General features: G+C 44.0%; 1 protein-coding gene across 1 annotated transcript in view; it reads left to right on the top strand.

The window, feature by feature from the left end:
* The window catches only part of VPS13C (vacuolar protein sorting 13 homolog C), a 548274-nt gene that overhangs the window by 123971 nt on the left and 406085 nt on the right, over positions 1–18218 (top strand). The window contains exons 17-18 of the mRNA XM_073619118.1: positions 6460–6631; positions 14119–14181. Of these exons, the coding sequence (XP_073475219.1) occupies positions 6460–6631; positions 14119–14181 (235 nt within the window). The remainder of the gene's footprint in view (positions 1–6459; positions 6632–14118; positions 14182–18218) is intronic.

Genomic DNA, 18218 nt, shown 5'->3' with positions numbered 1-18218 from the left:
CCTATCCAAAGCTTTTTCTGCATCGGTGGAAAGAAGTAGGGTGGGCTGGGAGCATCGTTGGACATATTGGATTAGAGAGATTGCACGAAGGGAATTATCTTTTGCTTCTCTGTGGGGTATGAAACCTGACTGGTCAGCAGATATCCATCTGGGTATAAGGGGGAGTAATCGGTTTGCCATTACTTTGGCGAATAATTTAATATCGACATTTATTAGTGATATTTGCCTGAAACTATTACACAGGGTAGGGTCCTCATCTGGTTTGGGAATGACAGTAATATGAGTTGAAAGTGACTCTGAGCGTAGTCCGGAGGATTGAGAGATAGAATTTGCATATGCAGAAAGATGGGAGAGTAAGATGTCACTGAATGTTTTGTAATATAAAATAGTGAACCCGTCCGGTCCAGGGGCTTTACCAGGTGGGGAGGACTTTAATGCTGCCTGAAATTCCTCAACCGAAAAGTCTTCCTCCAGTTCTTTAAGAATAGAGATGGGCAATTTAGGGAGATTGGCGTCTTGTAAGTATGAAAGCATGCGGTTTCTTCTCTCCTTGTGAGGGAGATATGATAGGTCGTTTTTAACATTGTATAGGTCTGAATAATAATCTCTAAAGGCTTTAGCGATGTCTGGAGTCGCATGAGCCAATTCACCTGTTGAGAGTTTGATTTTGGGGATAAATGACTGCGACTGTTTAGTCTTTAATGATCTAGCTAATAATCTACTTGGTTTGTTCCCCCATTCATAGAATTTCTGTGACATACGTTGGAACTTTCTTTTGGTGTCTAAATTAAGAAGGGATTTTAATTCCTCTCGCTTAAGGGATTGGAGGTGTTCAATGTGCAAAGAGAGTTTATGTTGCTTGTCATCAAGAACCGCTATCTGTTGTAACACCTGGTCAATTTGTTGGCCATGTTCCCTTTTCTTCCGAGCACCAAGCTCAATGATCCGGCCTCTAATAGTAGCCTTATGAGCTTCCCATACAATAGAGGGGGAGGTGTCAGAGGATTTGTTTTCCTTAAAGTATTGCGACAAGTGAGAGGCCAACATGGAAACCTCAACTTCATTAGTGAGAAGGGAATCATTAAGTTTCCAATTGGTGGTACGATGTGGTAGGGAAGGCATGGTCAACGTCATCGACACAGGTCCATGATCTGAAACGGATGCGGTACCAATGTGAGTAGACTGCAGAAGGGGGAGATGGAAATGGTCTAAGAATAACCTCAACTTCATTAGTGAGAAGGGAATCATTAAGTTTCCAATTGGTGGTACGATGTGGTAGGGAAGGCATGGTCAACGTCATCGACACAGGTCCATGATCTGAAACGGATGTGGTACCAATGTGAGTAGACTGCAGAAGGGGGAGATGGAAATGGTCTAAGAAAAAATGTGAAAAATCCTTCTCTTTAGGATGAAGGAGACGCCAAACATCCATTAATTGGAGATCTAGAAGCCTTTTTTTAACAAACTTCAGTCGTTTAAAAGAAATGTTAGAGCGGCCCTGTGACGTATCAATAGAGGGGTCCAGTGACATGTTTATATCCCCCGCTAAGATAGTAAGTCCCTTAGCAAAGTGTGCCAATTTAGTCAGTATTTGGGAGAAAAAAGCGGGTTGATTATGGTTTGGACAATTAATATTTGCAAGGGTGCATTGAGTGTTTCCAATAGATCCTCTAAGAAAAAGAAAGCGGCCGTGATCATCGGCCAGCATTTCAGACAACCTAAAGGACACATTTTTGCCAAAACCAATGGCTACACCCTTGGCCTTATTGGTGTCCGATAAGCTATAGTACCACTGTGGAAAATTAGGTGATGTTAGTTTAACAGGTGTCGTGTGGGTTAAATGTGTTTCCTGAAGAAAGGCAATGGAACATGTGGCTTTTTTCAGTTCCCGAAAAATTTGATGTCTTTTAGCAGCGACAATAAGACCCCTAACATTATAGGATACAATCTTTACCGTAGCCATTTATAGGCTAAAATGTGGACTTTCAGCTTATCCTGCCATGCATGCCAGCCGGGAGGGGGAAGTGAAGGGGAGAGAGAGAGGAGAAATAGAGAGAGAGATGAAGAAAGAAATAAGAAGATACGCGTATACATAGAGTATACACATAACTCAAAAACCTTGTGGGAAACATATGAATATCACGCAGAAACCTGCAGTGGTCCCACTGGGGAAAGAGAGAGCGAGAGACCATCCCAATCCCTGAGCAGGGATTAAATAGGATAACTACAGGGCCCCTCACGCTCACCAGCCCCAGAAGGAGGTGGGGGCGGGGTTATGCTGTAAGGGAGAGGCAGCGAGGGAGGTGCACCTCTACAGCACACGGCCTGTCGAGAAAAACAGTTAATTTGTAACTACAAGTAAACAATTAGTTCCAGTTAGGAATGTCAGACACTGTTCATGTGTATCTAGGATCATTATAAACCATATACATCCTACAAGAAAACATAGAGGTAGACCAAATGGGAACGTGAACCAAAAAGCAGAAGAAAAAGAAAAAATTTGAACATTGGTCGGTATAGTGGTAGGTCCGCTTTGAGCATATAAAGGCAACTAAAAGTAGAAAAAACTGTAGCCAAAGCCGGACTCTATATTAAAGTACTTGTAGGAGAGAGGTTGTTTACATTATTGACATTGGTATGGGTAAAAGATTAAATGTTTCAACCATGCTTTTGTGCAGATCCCGGAAGAGAAGTATGCCCCTTCTTTGAGGGGGACTTTTTCCAGAGAGGATCCATTGGGCATGAAAATTTGGGGATTGGATCCCGCCAGCCTGGAAGCTCCATAGGCGAGAGATGAAGATCCTGCAAGAAAGTTGGGAGTTCCTCAGGAAATCTTAGTGTATGGGAACGGCCATTTTTTGTGGCGATCAGGCAGGCAGGGAATCCCCATCTGTATGTGATCCCATCAGAGCGTAGGTGGTCAAGAAGCGGCTTTAGAGTTCGACGATCCAGAGTATCTTTAGAGAGATCTGGATATATGGTGATGGTAGCCCCGTCGAAGTCTATATTAGGCAGACCCCGCATCTTCGTCATGATAGCATTTTTATCTTCAAAGTAGTGTAGGCGACAGATGACACTTCTGGGTTGGTCTGAATTAGCAGTACGGGGTCTCAGAGCCCGGTGCACACGGTCAAAACGTAGCGGTGCAGTAACAGTTACCCAGAATGGTATTAAAAATGCCTCTTATGGAAGGTTCAAGATCCGAATCTCCAGTTGCTTCCGGCAGACCTCTAACACGTATATTATTTCTACGGTTACGGTTCTCGAGGTCTTCAAGCTTATACAAAGATGCCCGATGAGCAAATGCTAGTTGGGTAACAGTGTCCTGCAGTTCTTTAATGGCTACCGCCTGTGTGTCTTGCCGTTGTTCCGTCTCCTCCACTCTGACCAGGATATGTGACATATCAGTTCTAACTCTAGCTGTCAAGTTAAATCGCTCAGGAGAGGTTTAACAAAGTCCGTGTACATGAAGCCTTAGACATGGTGTGTGTTACTGGTCGAATCACAAGGTGAGAATAAAGGGGAAAAAAAGCATAAAACGAATGTAATCACATCTAAGGATTAGTTAGCTGCAACATACAACTTAAGTTTTTGTTTTTGGATTTAGCTACGCTTTAATAAATTGACTTGACAGTCACAAAACTGTGAAAATAGCATTGTCATTCATTCCTAAGGTATGGTCATTCATTCTTTTGAACCGAAGAGACATACAGTGGTCTTTCTAGTTGGAACACTTTTAAGGCTGTGTGGCAGTCTGCAGGCTGCACAGAGAACATTTTTGAAGGAGTGGGAACAGGGAAGTGTAATACCTGAAGGGGGGCTGGAGGGAGGAGAGACTTTTAAAATGATAACTTTGCCTAAAAGGGTCATCATAAGATGATAATCAAAAGGTAATTTCACACACAGACACATTTTTTTTTTTTTTTTACCAGAGCCCTTTCAGGGTGCAAACCTGTGGCAATCAGTGCCGTAGGTTGGCCAACCACCCAGCAGTGCTTTTGGGATTAAAGATTTTAGAATGGTAATGGGGTGCAATTACAAGAGTAAACTTTTGGTACCTTTTTTTTTTTTTTTAATTTCTAGTATGTAGTTTAATTATTTAATCAGTAGTCTTGGTGGATTGTCGTTAAATTAGAACTATAGGCAAAACTCTTTTTTTACCCCCATTTTGGATAGGGTAAGAGAGGGTTTTAACACCCGTCCGATTTTCTGAATCTCCCTAACGGGGACACACTAATAGGTGTTCTAATCCCGCTCAACCCTACCCAAAACTGTAAAAAAAAGTTTTGCCTTTAGTTAAACTTTAAAGTGAATGTAAACTCTCTCCTATACCCAGTGAAGTAAACCGCATCAGGTGATACACTGAGATGAAACAATTTCTTTACCAAAGTTTTATTTGTATATCTGTTTTTTTCAGCTTTCTAAATTCTTTAGAAAGTGAACATTGTGTTAGAATTTTTACTTCCTATTTCAGCTGTGGGAGGGGAGTATTGGCATACACTGTGTGAGAGCTGATTGGAGGAAGGGCACACCCCCCCACTCCACATAGGCAGGGGAAGAAAGAAACTGAAAGTGCTGTGAATAGATCAGCTCTCTGCTAATCTATCTCTAAAATCCCTCCCTGACACAAATTTTCAGCTGCTTTTATCTCCTGTGTCTGAGAACTTGTTAGAAGTTATCCTGCTGATAACAGAGGAAGGAAGCAGCAGAAAGACTGAGGGCTTTGGAAAGAGATAAGAAAATACTACAGAGATACAGAAGATATAAAAAGTCTACACACCCCTGTTAAAAAGTCAGGTTTCTGTGATTTAAAAAAATGAAACCAAGCTAAATAATTTCAGAACTTTTTACACTTTTAATGTGACCTATAAACTGTGCAACTCAGCTGAACAACAAACTGAAATATTTTAGGTGGAGGGAAGTAAAATAAAAAAAAAAAAAATAATATGGTTGCATAAGTGTGCACAACCTTAAACTAATACTTTGTTGAAACACCTTTTGATTTTATTACAGCACTCAGTCTTTTTGTATATGAGTCTTATCAGTATGGCATATCTTGACTTGGCAATATTTGCCCACTCTTCTTTGCAAAAACACTCCAAATCTGTCAGATTGCTAGGCATATCCTGTGCACAGCCCTCTTCAGAACACCCCACACATTTTCAATCGGATTCTGGTCTGGGCTCTGGCTGGGCCATTCCAAAACTTTAATCTACTTCTGGTGAAGAAGACATTCTATTGATTTGGATGTATGCTTTGGGTCATTGTCATGCTTAAAGATCAAGTTCCTCTTCATGTTCAGCTTTCTAGCAGAAGCCTGCTGAAGGTTTTGTGCCAATATTGACTGGTATTGGGGACTGTTCATAATTCCCTCTACCTTACCTAAGGCCCCTGTTTCAGCTGAAGAAAAACAACCCCAAAGCATGATGCTACCACAAACATGCTTCACTGTGGGTATGGTGGGTATCTTTTGGAATTATGGCCAAAAAGTTCAATTTTGGTTTCATCAGACCATAACACATTTTCCAACATGCTTTTGGGAGACTTCCGATGTATTTTTGCAAAATTTAGCCGGGTTTGGATGTATTTCTTTGCAAGAAAAGGCTTCCGTCTTGCCATTCCACCCCATAGCCTTGACATATGAAGAATACAGGAGATTTTTGTTACATGTACCACACACCCAGTACTTGCCAGTTATTCTTGCAGGTCCTTTAATGTTGCTGTAGGCCTCCCTGACCAGTTTTCTTCTCGTCTTTTCATCAATTTTGGAGGGACGTCCAGTTCTTGGTAATGTCACTGTCCTGCCATATTCTATCCACTTGATGACTGTCTTCACTGTGTTCCATGTAATTCATGTGTTCCATATAATGCCCTGGAAATTCTTTTGTACCCTTCTCCTGACTGATACCTTTGAACGATGAGATCCCTCTGATGCTTTTGAAGCTCTCTGTGGACCATGGCTTTTGCTGTAGGATGCGACTAAGAAAATGTCAGGAAAGACCTACTAGAGCTGAACTTTATTTGGGGTTAATTAAAGGCACTTTAAATAATGGCAGGTGTGTACTGACTCCTATTTAACATGAGTTTGATTGTGATTGCTTAATTCTGAACACACCCCAGTTGTAAGAGGGTGTGCACACTTACGCAATCCACATTATTTTAGTTTTTTATTTTTACTTCCTGACATTTTACAAAGGGTGTGTAGACTTTTTATATCCACTGTATGTGCCCAGGTCAAATTTCACGAATTGGGTTTACATCCACTTTGTGATGTTTTCTGTTACTTGTGTTGTGTGTATGTGTACATGTTTTTAAAAATGTAACCTTCGCATGTATGTTTGTAAGAGATTAAAAGCAAAAATGTAGGGTCCAGATACTATTTCACTTTGCTTTACTGAATACTAAATACTATGTATATTGTGACAATCTTCTCCCTAACATACTTGGTCCTCTATGCAGGTGGAACTATGCCATCAGCAGCATTCTGGAAGTTAATATTAGACGAAAGACACATATGTGGACCTGGGACAATATAGCACAACACAGGGCAAACCTAAAAGCCTATAAAATTGTTTACAAGCTCAAGCTGACCCAGACCAAGGTTCCAGAGGAAACGCTAAAGCAACTGCAGGTAACCAGTGTGCAATACTGTGGCCTCAAAAATAGTTATTTGGCAAGCCTAGTTGAACAAACAAACCACCATAAATACTGTGCTCGTGATGTATTTCACAAATTTAAATTTAATAAAGCTGCATCACTAATGTAAAATTTTTCACAGTAATAACAATGTGTATATATGTGTTGCGCTGAAGTCTAAGTAAAAATTCAAAGTTCATAGAAAAATGTAAAAGTGAAAAAAGGTGACAAATTAAATCCTGTGTTCCAAAAGCAAGATGAATCTCTTCACCTTGTGAATTCACCATTACCATAGGTCAGGATGTACTCTTACCACAAAAAATGGACCTCCTATTACGGAAGGTCATACAAGTTCAAATGCACTGGTCTCATATATGGAAGGTAGATGTAAAAGATTCCAAAACCAACCATTGGTAATGCCAATCCTCAGGATCACCTGTATCAGTGGTGACCATCCCCAATGAAGAGATAAACGCTCAGAGTGTAAAACCTCCTTACGAGAGATGTTTATTATATAATATTGCACTTACATGGTTCAGGATTAAAAACAGCATAGGCGCTAAGATTTCAATAAACGACAATTACTGTTACATCTGCGTATCACGATGGCAAGAATGTGTAACTCCGCCCGACCGGTTTAGCCACCAAGAGGACTTTTTCCAGGGCTGCCCCAGAAGTCCTCTTGGTGATGAAATGGTCAGGCGCTGAGATGCGGCTTTTTAATATACCTGTCTTCCATTCCCAGGGCTGCTGATAAGTCAGTACAAGTCAGTTAGCCTTGGCACCATCAGTTCAATAGGGAGGCTAGGGGGAGGGATAGCCACACTGCCTAAATTGCTGACACCAATACCTTTTGTTGCTCTCTCTGCAGTAGGGGGATCCGTTCAAGTATTTGTCCCCCCCCCCCCCCCCATCTGGGCCCCCCTGTGTATCCCCCTTCCACCCAATATCCAGGCCCCCCATGTGCCCTTTCCATGCAACACTGAGGGCACTCGGGAGGGGCCATTTCAGGATTAAGAGCGGGTTACCGATTGCTCACTGTCCATTCATCACTGAAGGATAGTAAACTGTGATGTGTAAACTGTGTAACTGTGTTTACTATCCTTCAGTTTGTGAATGAACAGAAAGCCTCAGAGAGTTTCCTATTCATTCAACTGAGGCTTCAGAGAAAGGAACTGAGGAATCTATGTCCTCAGTACATTTCTCTGTCTCAAAAGTGAGACATTAAAGGTTTGTTTTAAACCCCTGATATTTCACTAAAGCTCCCCCGACAGGACTGTCAAAAAATCTAAAAAACATATTAAAAGAAATTAAATGCGAAAATGAATTAAAGAAAAATTAAAGGGGCATTTACATGTGCTTTAATCTCTGAAAAGCAGTCAGTATTTGGATCACTCTTCAGAGAGTATTTTGCAGGCAGTGAGAAGGTAGATCGCCTCCCCCTCCGACTGCTTTAAAGAATAAATAAACCCAACATTTCGTATTCCTGATATGTGCCTACTGTACCTTGTCCTTTTATGAAAAAGTATCCTGTTCTGTTTGTATTGCTTCCTTTTGTGTGAAATCCCTGGTGTTTCTGCCAGTCCCTCTGCTTTCCTATTAAAAACTGACCACACTAGGCATGAGAACACTGCATGGTCAGTTCTCTAGCTGTGCTAGAACTCAGCCTGCTCTCCTCCAATGACCAGATTTCTGCTGACACGCCACCTCTACATAGTTATTCACTGGGAAGACCAGTGTATTGCTGTTTCTCCTCCCTGAGCTCCTTATTATGCTGAGAACAGAAGGCATGGAATCACTTAGAAAGGGGGGAAAAGGCATTTATAATTTTTTTTTTTTTTTTATATTTATACCCAAATATTTTGCCTTTCATTTCTATTTTAAATGAAATGGGTAGTTTTACAAGGTGAGGGTTTACATATACTTTGGTTCTAAATTGAACCAAGGTATTGACCGATCAGATCCATTTAAAACAAGCTTATATGCAGAGATAGATGTTACCCGAGCCTCGCAAAGAAGATGCAAGGATCCTGACAGGTTTTGCCTGTAATGCGACCTCTGGGCACTGGACCTTGCGTAGTGGAATCCTGGACACCACAGAGCTAAGGCATTCCTGCAGGGTGCTGTACAGATCCAAGGGAGTGGACCCTAAAACATGAAAAGGGTACCCAGTCCTTGAAGGTCCTCAAGTGACAGGAACCCGCCATTATGGGTAAAGATTGGGCTCTTAGTTTCTAAGGTTGCCCTGTGCCTGGACGGGTAAGTGAAATCTCCCCTTATTTACTTATTGTGGGGTGCCCCATGTGTGTAACAATCTGTCAATCTAGCTAAGGCTGGACACCTGTGTAGCGGTGACTGCAGGGGGAGTTTTGGGCTGACTGTTGGAAAGAGTAAGCTTTCTTGTTGTCTTTTGCTGTCTTGTTGTCGTATGCGCGAAAATGAATTGCTTGCGTGGACACGGGACCGTGAATGTGCAGACGTGGAGCGTCCCTGCGCACAGCCATCTTATTTAAGCTGAGAGTGGCTGACATGTGGCGCTTCCAGGGGACAGCTATGGGACACAGAGCAGGCTCTGAAAACCTTTCGCTTCAGCAGTTCATTCCTCCTTACCCAGGTCATGTGAGTCACCAGGTGTTGGTTGGCAAGCTAAAGAGCTTAGCAGGGTTGTTGCATAGGGGTATGGTGAGCCCTATTAAAATACTCAACCCAGATACTCCATTTTTTGTGGCTTGCAATGTCTTCAAAAAGGAGGAGCGGGGCTAACACTACAGGAAAGGGCATGCCTATGTCATCGGTAGCTCCTGAGGAGCCTAGTAGAAACCCTATTGTTGTAACCCCTGAAAGACCAGAGGCTTCTGGGCAATCTGAGCCACTGCGCCTGTCTGGTGTTGTGCCTACAGTCAACGCTGCTGCTTCACCCTTTATCACCAGGGATGAACTGTCCTCAGCCCTAGCCAGGTTAGAACTCAGGATTGCTGCCATGATTCCCTCCATCCCGCAGGGTGGCAAGAAGCGTGACAAATCTCCCTCCCATGAGCCTCCTAATTTGCAGCAGGAATGGTTTGAGGATGGGGAAGGCCTGACAGATGAGTCTGCTTCTGAGGAATCTGGGCCAAAAGATGTCCAGTTGGTATCAGCCTCTGTATCTGTCACAGAGGCTTTTGATCCAGACTCTTGCCGAGATGGATCGTTCTGCCTTTAAGTTACCTCCTGCAGAGGTTTCTGAGCACCCCTGATCCTCTTTGGGGTCCCTGAAACCTCCCCAGGCTGCACAGACTTTCCCCTTGTACCCACTGTTGGAACAGGCAGCATATGCTGATTGGGAACATCCTGGCAGGATTTTCGTTCCTTCTAAGAGGTTTTCCCTTCTACAGTATGTCCCATGGGGGAAAAGTTTAAGAAATGGAGCATGCCAGCCATAGATGCGACAGGCTCTTCCTTTAACCACTTAAGCCCCGGACCATTTGGCTGGGAAAAGACCAGAGCACTTTTTGCGATTCAGCACTGCGCCGCTTTAACTGACAATTGCGCGGTCGTGCGACGTGGCACCCAAACAAAATTGACGTCCTTTTTCCCCACAAATAGAGCTTTCCTTTGGTCGTATTTGATCACCTCTGCGGTTTTTATTTTTTGCACTATAAACAAAAAAATAGCGACTGTTTTGAACAAAACGCATTATTTTTTTACTTTTTGCTATAATAAATATCCCCCAAAAATATATAAAAAAACATTTTTTTTTTCCTCAGTTTAGGCCGATACGTATTCTTCTAAATATTTTTGGTAAAAAAAATCGCAATAAGCGTGTGGTTTGTGCAAAAGTTATAGCGTCTACAAAATAAGGGATAGTTTTTTATTAATAATTTTTTTTTTTTTACTAGTAATGGCGGCAATCAGCAATTTTTATCGTGAAATTATGGCGGACAGATCGGACACTTTTGGTGCTATTTTGGGGCCATTCACATTTATACAGCGATCAGTGCTATTAAAAATGGATTGATTACTGTGTAAATGTGACTGCCAGTGAAAGGGGTTAACCACTAGGTGGCGCTGTAGGGGTTAAGTGTGTCCTAGGGAGTGATTCTAACTGTGGGGGGGGGAGGGGTTATGTGTGACACCATACTGATCACTGCTCCCGATTACAGGGAGCTGTGATCAGTGTCAGTGTCACTAGGCAGAATGGGGAAATGCTTGTTTATATCAGCATTTCCCTGTTCTTCCCCTCCGTGAGACGATCGCGGGAATCTCCGTGGACATTGAGTCCGCAGGACCCGCAATCACACTCACAGAGCTCGCCCCGGGCGCCCGCAAACCGCTTCTTAAAGAATAACGTACAGGTACGTTAATATCCCTATACGTGCCCTTCTGCCAACGTATATCGGCGTGAGCCGGTCGGCAAGCGGTTAAACTTGTCCAGTGGATAACGCACAGGGCTTAAAAGACCATGTTGACAAGAAGCTGGAGTAATTTTTAAAGGCTTCCTTTTCTTTGGCTTGTTCAGCTATTCAGCCAGCTGTCGCAGCAATTGGAGTCTGCCAGTCCTTTTAAGGATCAGTCAGGCGGCCTAACCAGGAGGATGATCTTGCTGAAAATAGGGCAGATATTCCTCGAGTGCTGTGTTTTGCTGTAGATGCCTTAAAGGATTCTATACAGCAAGTCTCTCGTCTGGCTCTTCTGTCTGTACACATGCGCAGACTTGTGTGGCTTAAGAACTGGTCAGCCGAGCTTCCCTGTAAGAAGTTATTGGCAGGGTTTTCTCCTTAAATGGGGAACGTTTGGTGATGATCTGGAAAAGTACATCCAAAAGAGTTCTTTACTTCCTGTAAGGAGAAGGACCAGGCATCCCTCGTTTAAAACCTAGGGGACTGCCTCGGGTATTTCAGCGACAAGGCAGTTCCGCTGCCAAGGTGGCGATAGAACCAGGGACAAGCTGCAGGGCCAGGGCCAGAAAAAACCCTGGGTCCAGAACTCTTCTAAACCCGGCACCAAGCCCTCCTTTTTGAGGGGCACCCCCACTCTATCAGGTGGGGGGGAAGGCTGCCCCAATTTGCGGACATTTGGAGAACAGTGGTGCAGGACGAGTGGGTCACCTCAACAGTGTACCACGTATTCGAACCTGTTCACGGTTCTAAAACCAAATGGGGACATAAGGCCAATCTTCGACCTAAGATTCTTGAACGAACATCTGTTAATCCAATCCTTCAGGGTGGAGTCATGGTCCCTACACCCGAACATGTTTCGGGAAATCTGCCAGCATTGGGGATGGGCAGAGGTCGATCTATTGGCATTCAGGTTCAACAACAAGCTACAGCAGTTTGTGTCGCGAACAAGGGATCCCCTGGCAATCGGAGCAGATGCTCTAGTAATTCCATAAAACCAGTTCTCCCTTGTTTATGCTTTCCCCCCGATCCCTCTCCTTCCACAGTTGTTGTGCAGGATTTGGAGAGCGGGGCTTCCAGTCATCCTGGTGGCATCAGCCTGGCCCAAAAGGCCCTGGTACCTAGAGATCGTGAAATTGGCAATAGACAGACCATGGACGCTTCCGCAATTTAAAGTCTCTAAATTGGATGGCATGACTATTGAAGCCAGGGTGTTAAAGGATCGTGTCATCTCGGGACTGGTGGTGTCCTTCCTAGTGACCGTTTTTGTGGCATTCACTAGGGTAATCTATTATAAGGTCTGCAAAACTTGTATTGCTTGGTGTGAAGCCAGAAAATGGCATCCTCCGGAGGCCCTTAGCCTCCCATTCACTGATCCGAACTTTTATGCAGGGGGTATCTTGTTTGCTTCCCCCCCATTAGTTCACCTATGTGTCCTTGGGACTTAAACCTGGTACTGTCTGTGTTACAGAAACAACCATTTGAGCCTATCAAGGAAATTCCATTAGTCTTGCTGTCACGCAAGCTAGCCTTCCTGATGGCCATCACCTAGGCTAGAAGGGTGTCGGAGTTGGCGGACCTTTCGTGCAGGGAACCACACTTGATCCTTCACCACGACAGGGTCGTGTTACGACCTGTTGCATCCTTTTTGCCAAAAGTGGTGTCGGCCTTTCATTTGAATCAGGACGTTGTTTTGTTGTTGGTTTTTTTTTTTTTTTTTTTTTTTTTTTTTTTCTCAGCCTTGTTCAGTGGAAGAGAAATGACTGCACTCCTTGGATGTAGTGCAAGCAGTCAGTTTATTTGTCTAGATCTGCAGAGATCCGGGGATCAGACTCCTTTTTTGTTTTACCAGAAGGACCCAAGAAGGGGCAAGCAGCTTCCATTGCCAGTTGGGTCCAGCAGTTGGTCATTCAGGCCTATGGTCTGAAACATAGGGCTCCTCCTTTTAGGGTGAGAGCTCATTCTACCAGGGTGTAGGAACCTCCTGGGCTTTTCGCCATCAGGTATCTGTGGCTCAGATTTGTAAGGCTGGTACCTGGTCTTCAGTACATACGTTCACAAAATGTTATCAAGTGGATGTTCGAGCAGCTGAGGATTCGGCTTTTGGCCACAGTGTACTGCCGGCTGCCGTGTAAGTCTGATGGCTATTGTTTTGGTGGGGTGTCTCCCTCCCCTCAAGGGTATTGCTCTGGGATGTACCCATAAGTAAGGAATAATAGCCTCACTCTGTGTCCCGTGATGTATGATAAACAAAATAGGATTTTTTCATCATACTTACTGTAAAATACTTTTCTTTGAGTACATCACGGGACACAGAGGTCCCTCCCCTCTTTTTGAGGATTAAGTGCTTGCTAGAAAACTGAAGTACTTTCTGTATGGGACTGGTTATATAGGGGATCACTTTCTGTCTAAAAACCTTTTGGTCTACCAGTGTCTATTCACCTGGAGATGAAGTATAAACCCAGTAAGTAAGGAATAATAGCCTCACTCTGTGTCCCGTGATGTACTCAAAGAAAAGGATTTTACAGGTAAGTATGACGAAAAATCCTATTTTTTGGATGCAGGGGGCCTTGGCAGGTAGGCTACATCGGGGATGATTTCTATATTCCCGTGATTTATACCAGCAGCCCTAGCCATTCCATAATGCTGGTCCCTCTCTCCTGTTGGGCGCAGAGTGGAAGTTTTAGTTTGCCTCACCTGCCAGCTGCCCATAGCCAGTGAGGGTTAGTGGGGAATGCATAACCCTGCCCCCTCATTACACACTGCTGTTAGTGGCAGTTCAGCACAGCTCAGCTCACATTTTCAATGCTGTGTGATATCCTTCACACTGCGCCGCATCACATTACGGGCACAACGTGAAGTAGGTACCAGCACAGTGTGTGTGTGTGTGTGTGTGTGTGTGTGTGTGTGTAGTGGGGGGTCAGCAAAATGCACCTTCACCTTTGTAGACAGATTATTGCACTGGTCCTGGATGTATATATACCCTATGTTTCTATGTAGGGTTGGTGTACATGTTCCGTTTTTTTGCTTTTGATGTGTGTTTGTGAAGGATTGTGAACACAGTTTACCATTTTTGTGCTGTGTAACTTTTTTTTTTTCTTTACAGGCTTTGGAAAACAATCTTGATGTGTTTAATATAATCCTAGGCAGGCAACAAGCTCAAGCAGAGGTAACGATTATATTTTTGCTTTATTTTGTGCTGATAAAATGTGTGTGTCATTTAAAGAGAGACTTGTGTTTTTACCAGTACAGCCAAGTCCTTCTTTGTGTTGTAATCTATGCTGGAGAGTGGTGGTAAAATCCTGCCAGAGTGTGCGCAAATAAGGCCAGCCTCATATGCTGGTTCTAAGGCTGTAGAATAGATAGTATTTTGCTTCACTACCGGTGGTTGCCACTGACCCAGAATAGGGAAAATAACACATTTGTAGATTTATGCATTTTATCTATACTAGCTTTGACTGGAAAATTTTCATGAAGCGAGAATAATGTAAAAAGCCTTTTCTGGCTTACACAGTATTCTGCATAGCCACATGCACAGTGGTAATATTCATATACATATGAGCAATACAAAAATATTTATTTACTATAGCTATAAGGAATATTTCTCATTCAGATAATTTTTTTTTTCTAGTTCCGCCTGTTTCACACCAAGCGGAGAAATTATACTTGGTTTATTTTATTTAATGAGTGCTACCAAATTATTGTACCAGTAGGGGCAGCACAGTGGCTAAGTGGTTAGCATTTCTGCTTAGCAGCACTAGGGTTGCTGGTTCCCAGCCACGGCACTACCTGCCTGGAGTTTTCCGTATGCTTGTGTGGGTTTCCTCTGGGTACTTTGGTTTCCTCCCACACTCAAAAGACATGCTCATAGGTTAATTAGCTCCTGTCTAAATTGGCCCTAGTATGTGTACTGTTTGTATGAATGTTAGTTGGGGACCTTAGATTGTAAGCTCCATGAGGGCAGGGACTGGTGTGTGTATATACAGTATCTCACACAAATGAGTACACCCCTCACATTTTTGTAAATATTTTATTAGCTCTTTTCATGTGACAACACTGAAGAAATCACACTTTACTACAATGTAAAATAGTGAGTGTACAGCTTGTATGTAAATTTGCTGTCCCCTCAGAATAACTCAACACACAGACATTAATGTCTAAGCTGCTGGCAACAAAAGTGAAAATGTCCAAATTGGGCCCAAAGCATCAATATTTTGTGTGGCCACCATTATCTTCCAGCGTTGCCTTAACCCTCTTGTGCATGGAGTTTACCAGAGCTTCACAGGTTGCCACTGGAGTCCTCTTCCACTCCTCCATGATGACATCACAGAGCTGGTGGATGTTAGATATCTTGTGCTCCTCCACCTTCCATTTGAGGATGCCCACAGATGCGCAATAGGGTTTAGGTCTAGAGATATGCTTGGCCAGTCCATTACCTTTACCCTCAGCTTCTTTAGCAAGGCAGTGGTCGTCTTGGAGGTGTGTTTGGGTTTGTTATCGCGTTGGAAGACTGCCCTGTGGCCCAGTCTCCGAAGGGAGGGGATCATGCTCTTCAGCATGTCACAGTACATGTTGGCTTTCATGGTTCCCTCAATGAACTATAGCTCCCCAGTGCCAACAGCACTCATGCTGCCCCAGACCATGATCATAGCCAGGGTTCAAGAACCAGAGCGGGTAGTCGGAGCAAGCCAGTGAAACCGGAATGCAGAGATCAGCGGAGTAGAGGCAGTAAACAGGATCAGGAACCAGAAGGGAAGTCAGCTAGGCAAAAGTCTTTAAGAGGAAAACATAGCAGAGAGTATCTGGATATGTTGACCAGGCGATGGCACAGGAGATCTGATCCAAGCAGTTTAAATATCCAGCAGCGCTAGCTAACGAGCAGGAGATGAAAACCAGGTGATTCACTGTGGAATGAAGAGCGCTGGCAATTTACCGACAGCTCTTGCGCATCATCCTTAGAAGAGGAGGACAGCCATGCAGACCAATTTGATGCAGCGTGCGGCGTATTGTCTCAGCACTGACAGGCTGACCCCCACCCCAACTCCAATTTACAATACAGGTTATTATTTCTCAGCCTCTGAAGCACACGGCGGACATCTGTGTTGTGGCTCTCTAGGGACTTAGAAAATATGAGGATATTGTCGCGATAAACCACCACACATAGCTGCAATAAATCTCGAAGGACATCGTTGATAAATTCCTGGAAAACTGCCGGGGCTTTGCAAAGACTAAACGACATTACAAGGTATTTGTAATGGCCTGTTCTAGTATTAAATGCAGTTTTAAATTCATCACCCTCCTTGATCCTCACAAGATTGTATGCCCCTCTCAAATCAAGCTTCGTAAAAACCATTGCTACCTTGAGGCGGTCAAATAACTTTGTAATCATCGGAATTGGATAAGCATTCTTTAATCGTGAAGCGATTGAGACCCCTATAATCAATACAAGGTCTCAGTTCACCACTCTTCTTTTTCACAAAGAAGAAACCAGTAGGATATGAGGATTTATGGATGAAGCCTCGAGAGTGTGTCAGCAACATACTCCTCCATGGCTTTGTCCTCCAAGACAGACAAAGGGTAAACCCCGTCAAGATGGCACCAGGTTGAAGGTCAATTGCGCAATCATATGACTCGTGTGGACGCAAACCACCGGCTTGACCTTTGTCAAAGACATCGCTAAATTCGCTGTACGGCAGGAAGGAGAGTGGAGAGATGCACAAGACCTTAGCCACTTTCTGAAAATGTGTCATCCTGCATTGTGGCGACCAGGAGAGAACCTCAGCACGAAGCCAATCGAAAGAGGGGTTGTGCCTCTGTAACTAAGGATAACTAATAACCACCGGGAAATGAGGTGAGGTAATGACTTGGAAGTGGATTATCTCATGGTGAAGAGCTTCAATGGCCATGGTCAATGGAGCAGTCTCATGAGTCACATGGGCAGCCTGTAGAGATCTCCTCTCAATAGCCTCAATGGCAAGTGGAGTGGCACTAAGCTTCAGCGAAATCGAGTGCTTAGACACAAAGGCACCATCAATAAACAGGCCTGCAGCCCCAGAGTCGATTAGAGCCTTATCTCGATGGATGACTCGGACCAAGCAAGGGTAACCGGAACCAGGGGCTTATCCTTTTGGATAACTGGGGACGTAACAACGCCACCTAAGGTCTGTCCCCTACAGGACCTCAGGTGCAAGTGTTTCCCGGACGGGTAGGAAAATAATTCAGGAAGTGACCTGCCTGGCCAGAATACAGGCACAATCTCTCTCTCCTCCTAAAGACCCTCTCCTCCGCACAGAGATGTGTGAAGCCCAAGTGCATGGGTTCTACTTCACTGGCTGACTCGGTACCAGGAGGCAAGGGTGGGACTGCAAAGCTCAGAGCCAAAGGTACAGTAGACTTCCGCAAGAGCTCCTTAAAGAAAGGTCTCGGAGTCTGGAGTCAATGAGAATGGCAAACTTGATCAACTTCTCCAGCTCAGTGGGTATGTCTCGGGCTGCTATCTCATCTTTAATGGTATCCGAGAGACAATGAGAAAAAGCAGCCACGGGGGCCTCATTGTTCCAAGCAACCTCTGCTGCCAGAGTACGGAATTCAATGGCGTAATCGGCAACAGTTCTCGTATTCTGATGGACATGAGGCTGTTGGCAGCAGAAGTGGAGCGTGCGGGAACGTCAAATACCCTTTTAAAGGAAGCCACAAACTGTGGGTAACAAAGGATGACATGCATTTCCCATAGAGGGTTTGCCCAGGCCAAGGCTCTCTCAGAAAACAAAGAAATCACAAAGCCTACTTTGCTTTTATTCGTGGGAAATGCCTGGGGCAGCATTGCAAAGTATATCCCAACCTGGTTGAGAAACCTTCTGCATGGAACTGGATAGCCCCCAAAACGCTGGGGAAGTGTAGCGCAACCAGGCATAACTCTTTTATAAAGGGAATATTCGAGGTGGGTGCCTGCACAGACTGGAGCAGCAGCAGGGACGGCCAGTAACACAGGTTGTACCAGAACAGCCTCAGTGAGAGGATCCAGGTGAGAAGTGCGAATCATGAGCGTCCTTAATGCTATGGCAAACTGATCTATGCGGTGATCCTGCTCATCCAATCTGGAAAAAATGTTACCAATAAGTGGATTGCCTGCATCTTCTGAATTCATGGCCTTCACCTACTGTCAGGAACCATGAATCCGACTGAGACAGAAGTGCAGTAAAAATC

Source organism: Aquarana catesbeiana, linkage group LG03, assembly GCF_042186555.1.
Source record: "Aquarana catesbeiana isolate 2022-GZ linkage group LG03, ASM4218655v1, whole genome shotgun sequence".
NCBI classification, from domain to species: domain Eukaryota; kingdom Metazoa; phylum Chordata; class Amphibia; order Anura; family Ranidae; genus Aquarana; species Aquarana catesbeiana.
The sequence above is the reverse complement of the archived record's forward strand: the minus strand, read 5'-3'. Positions and strand labels throughout refer to the sequence as shown.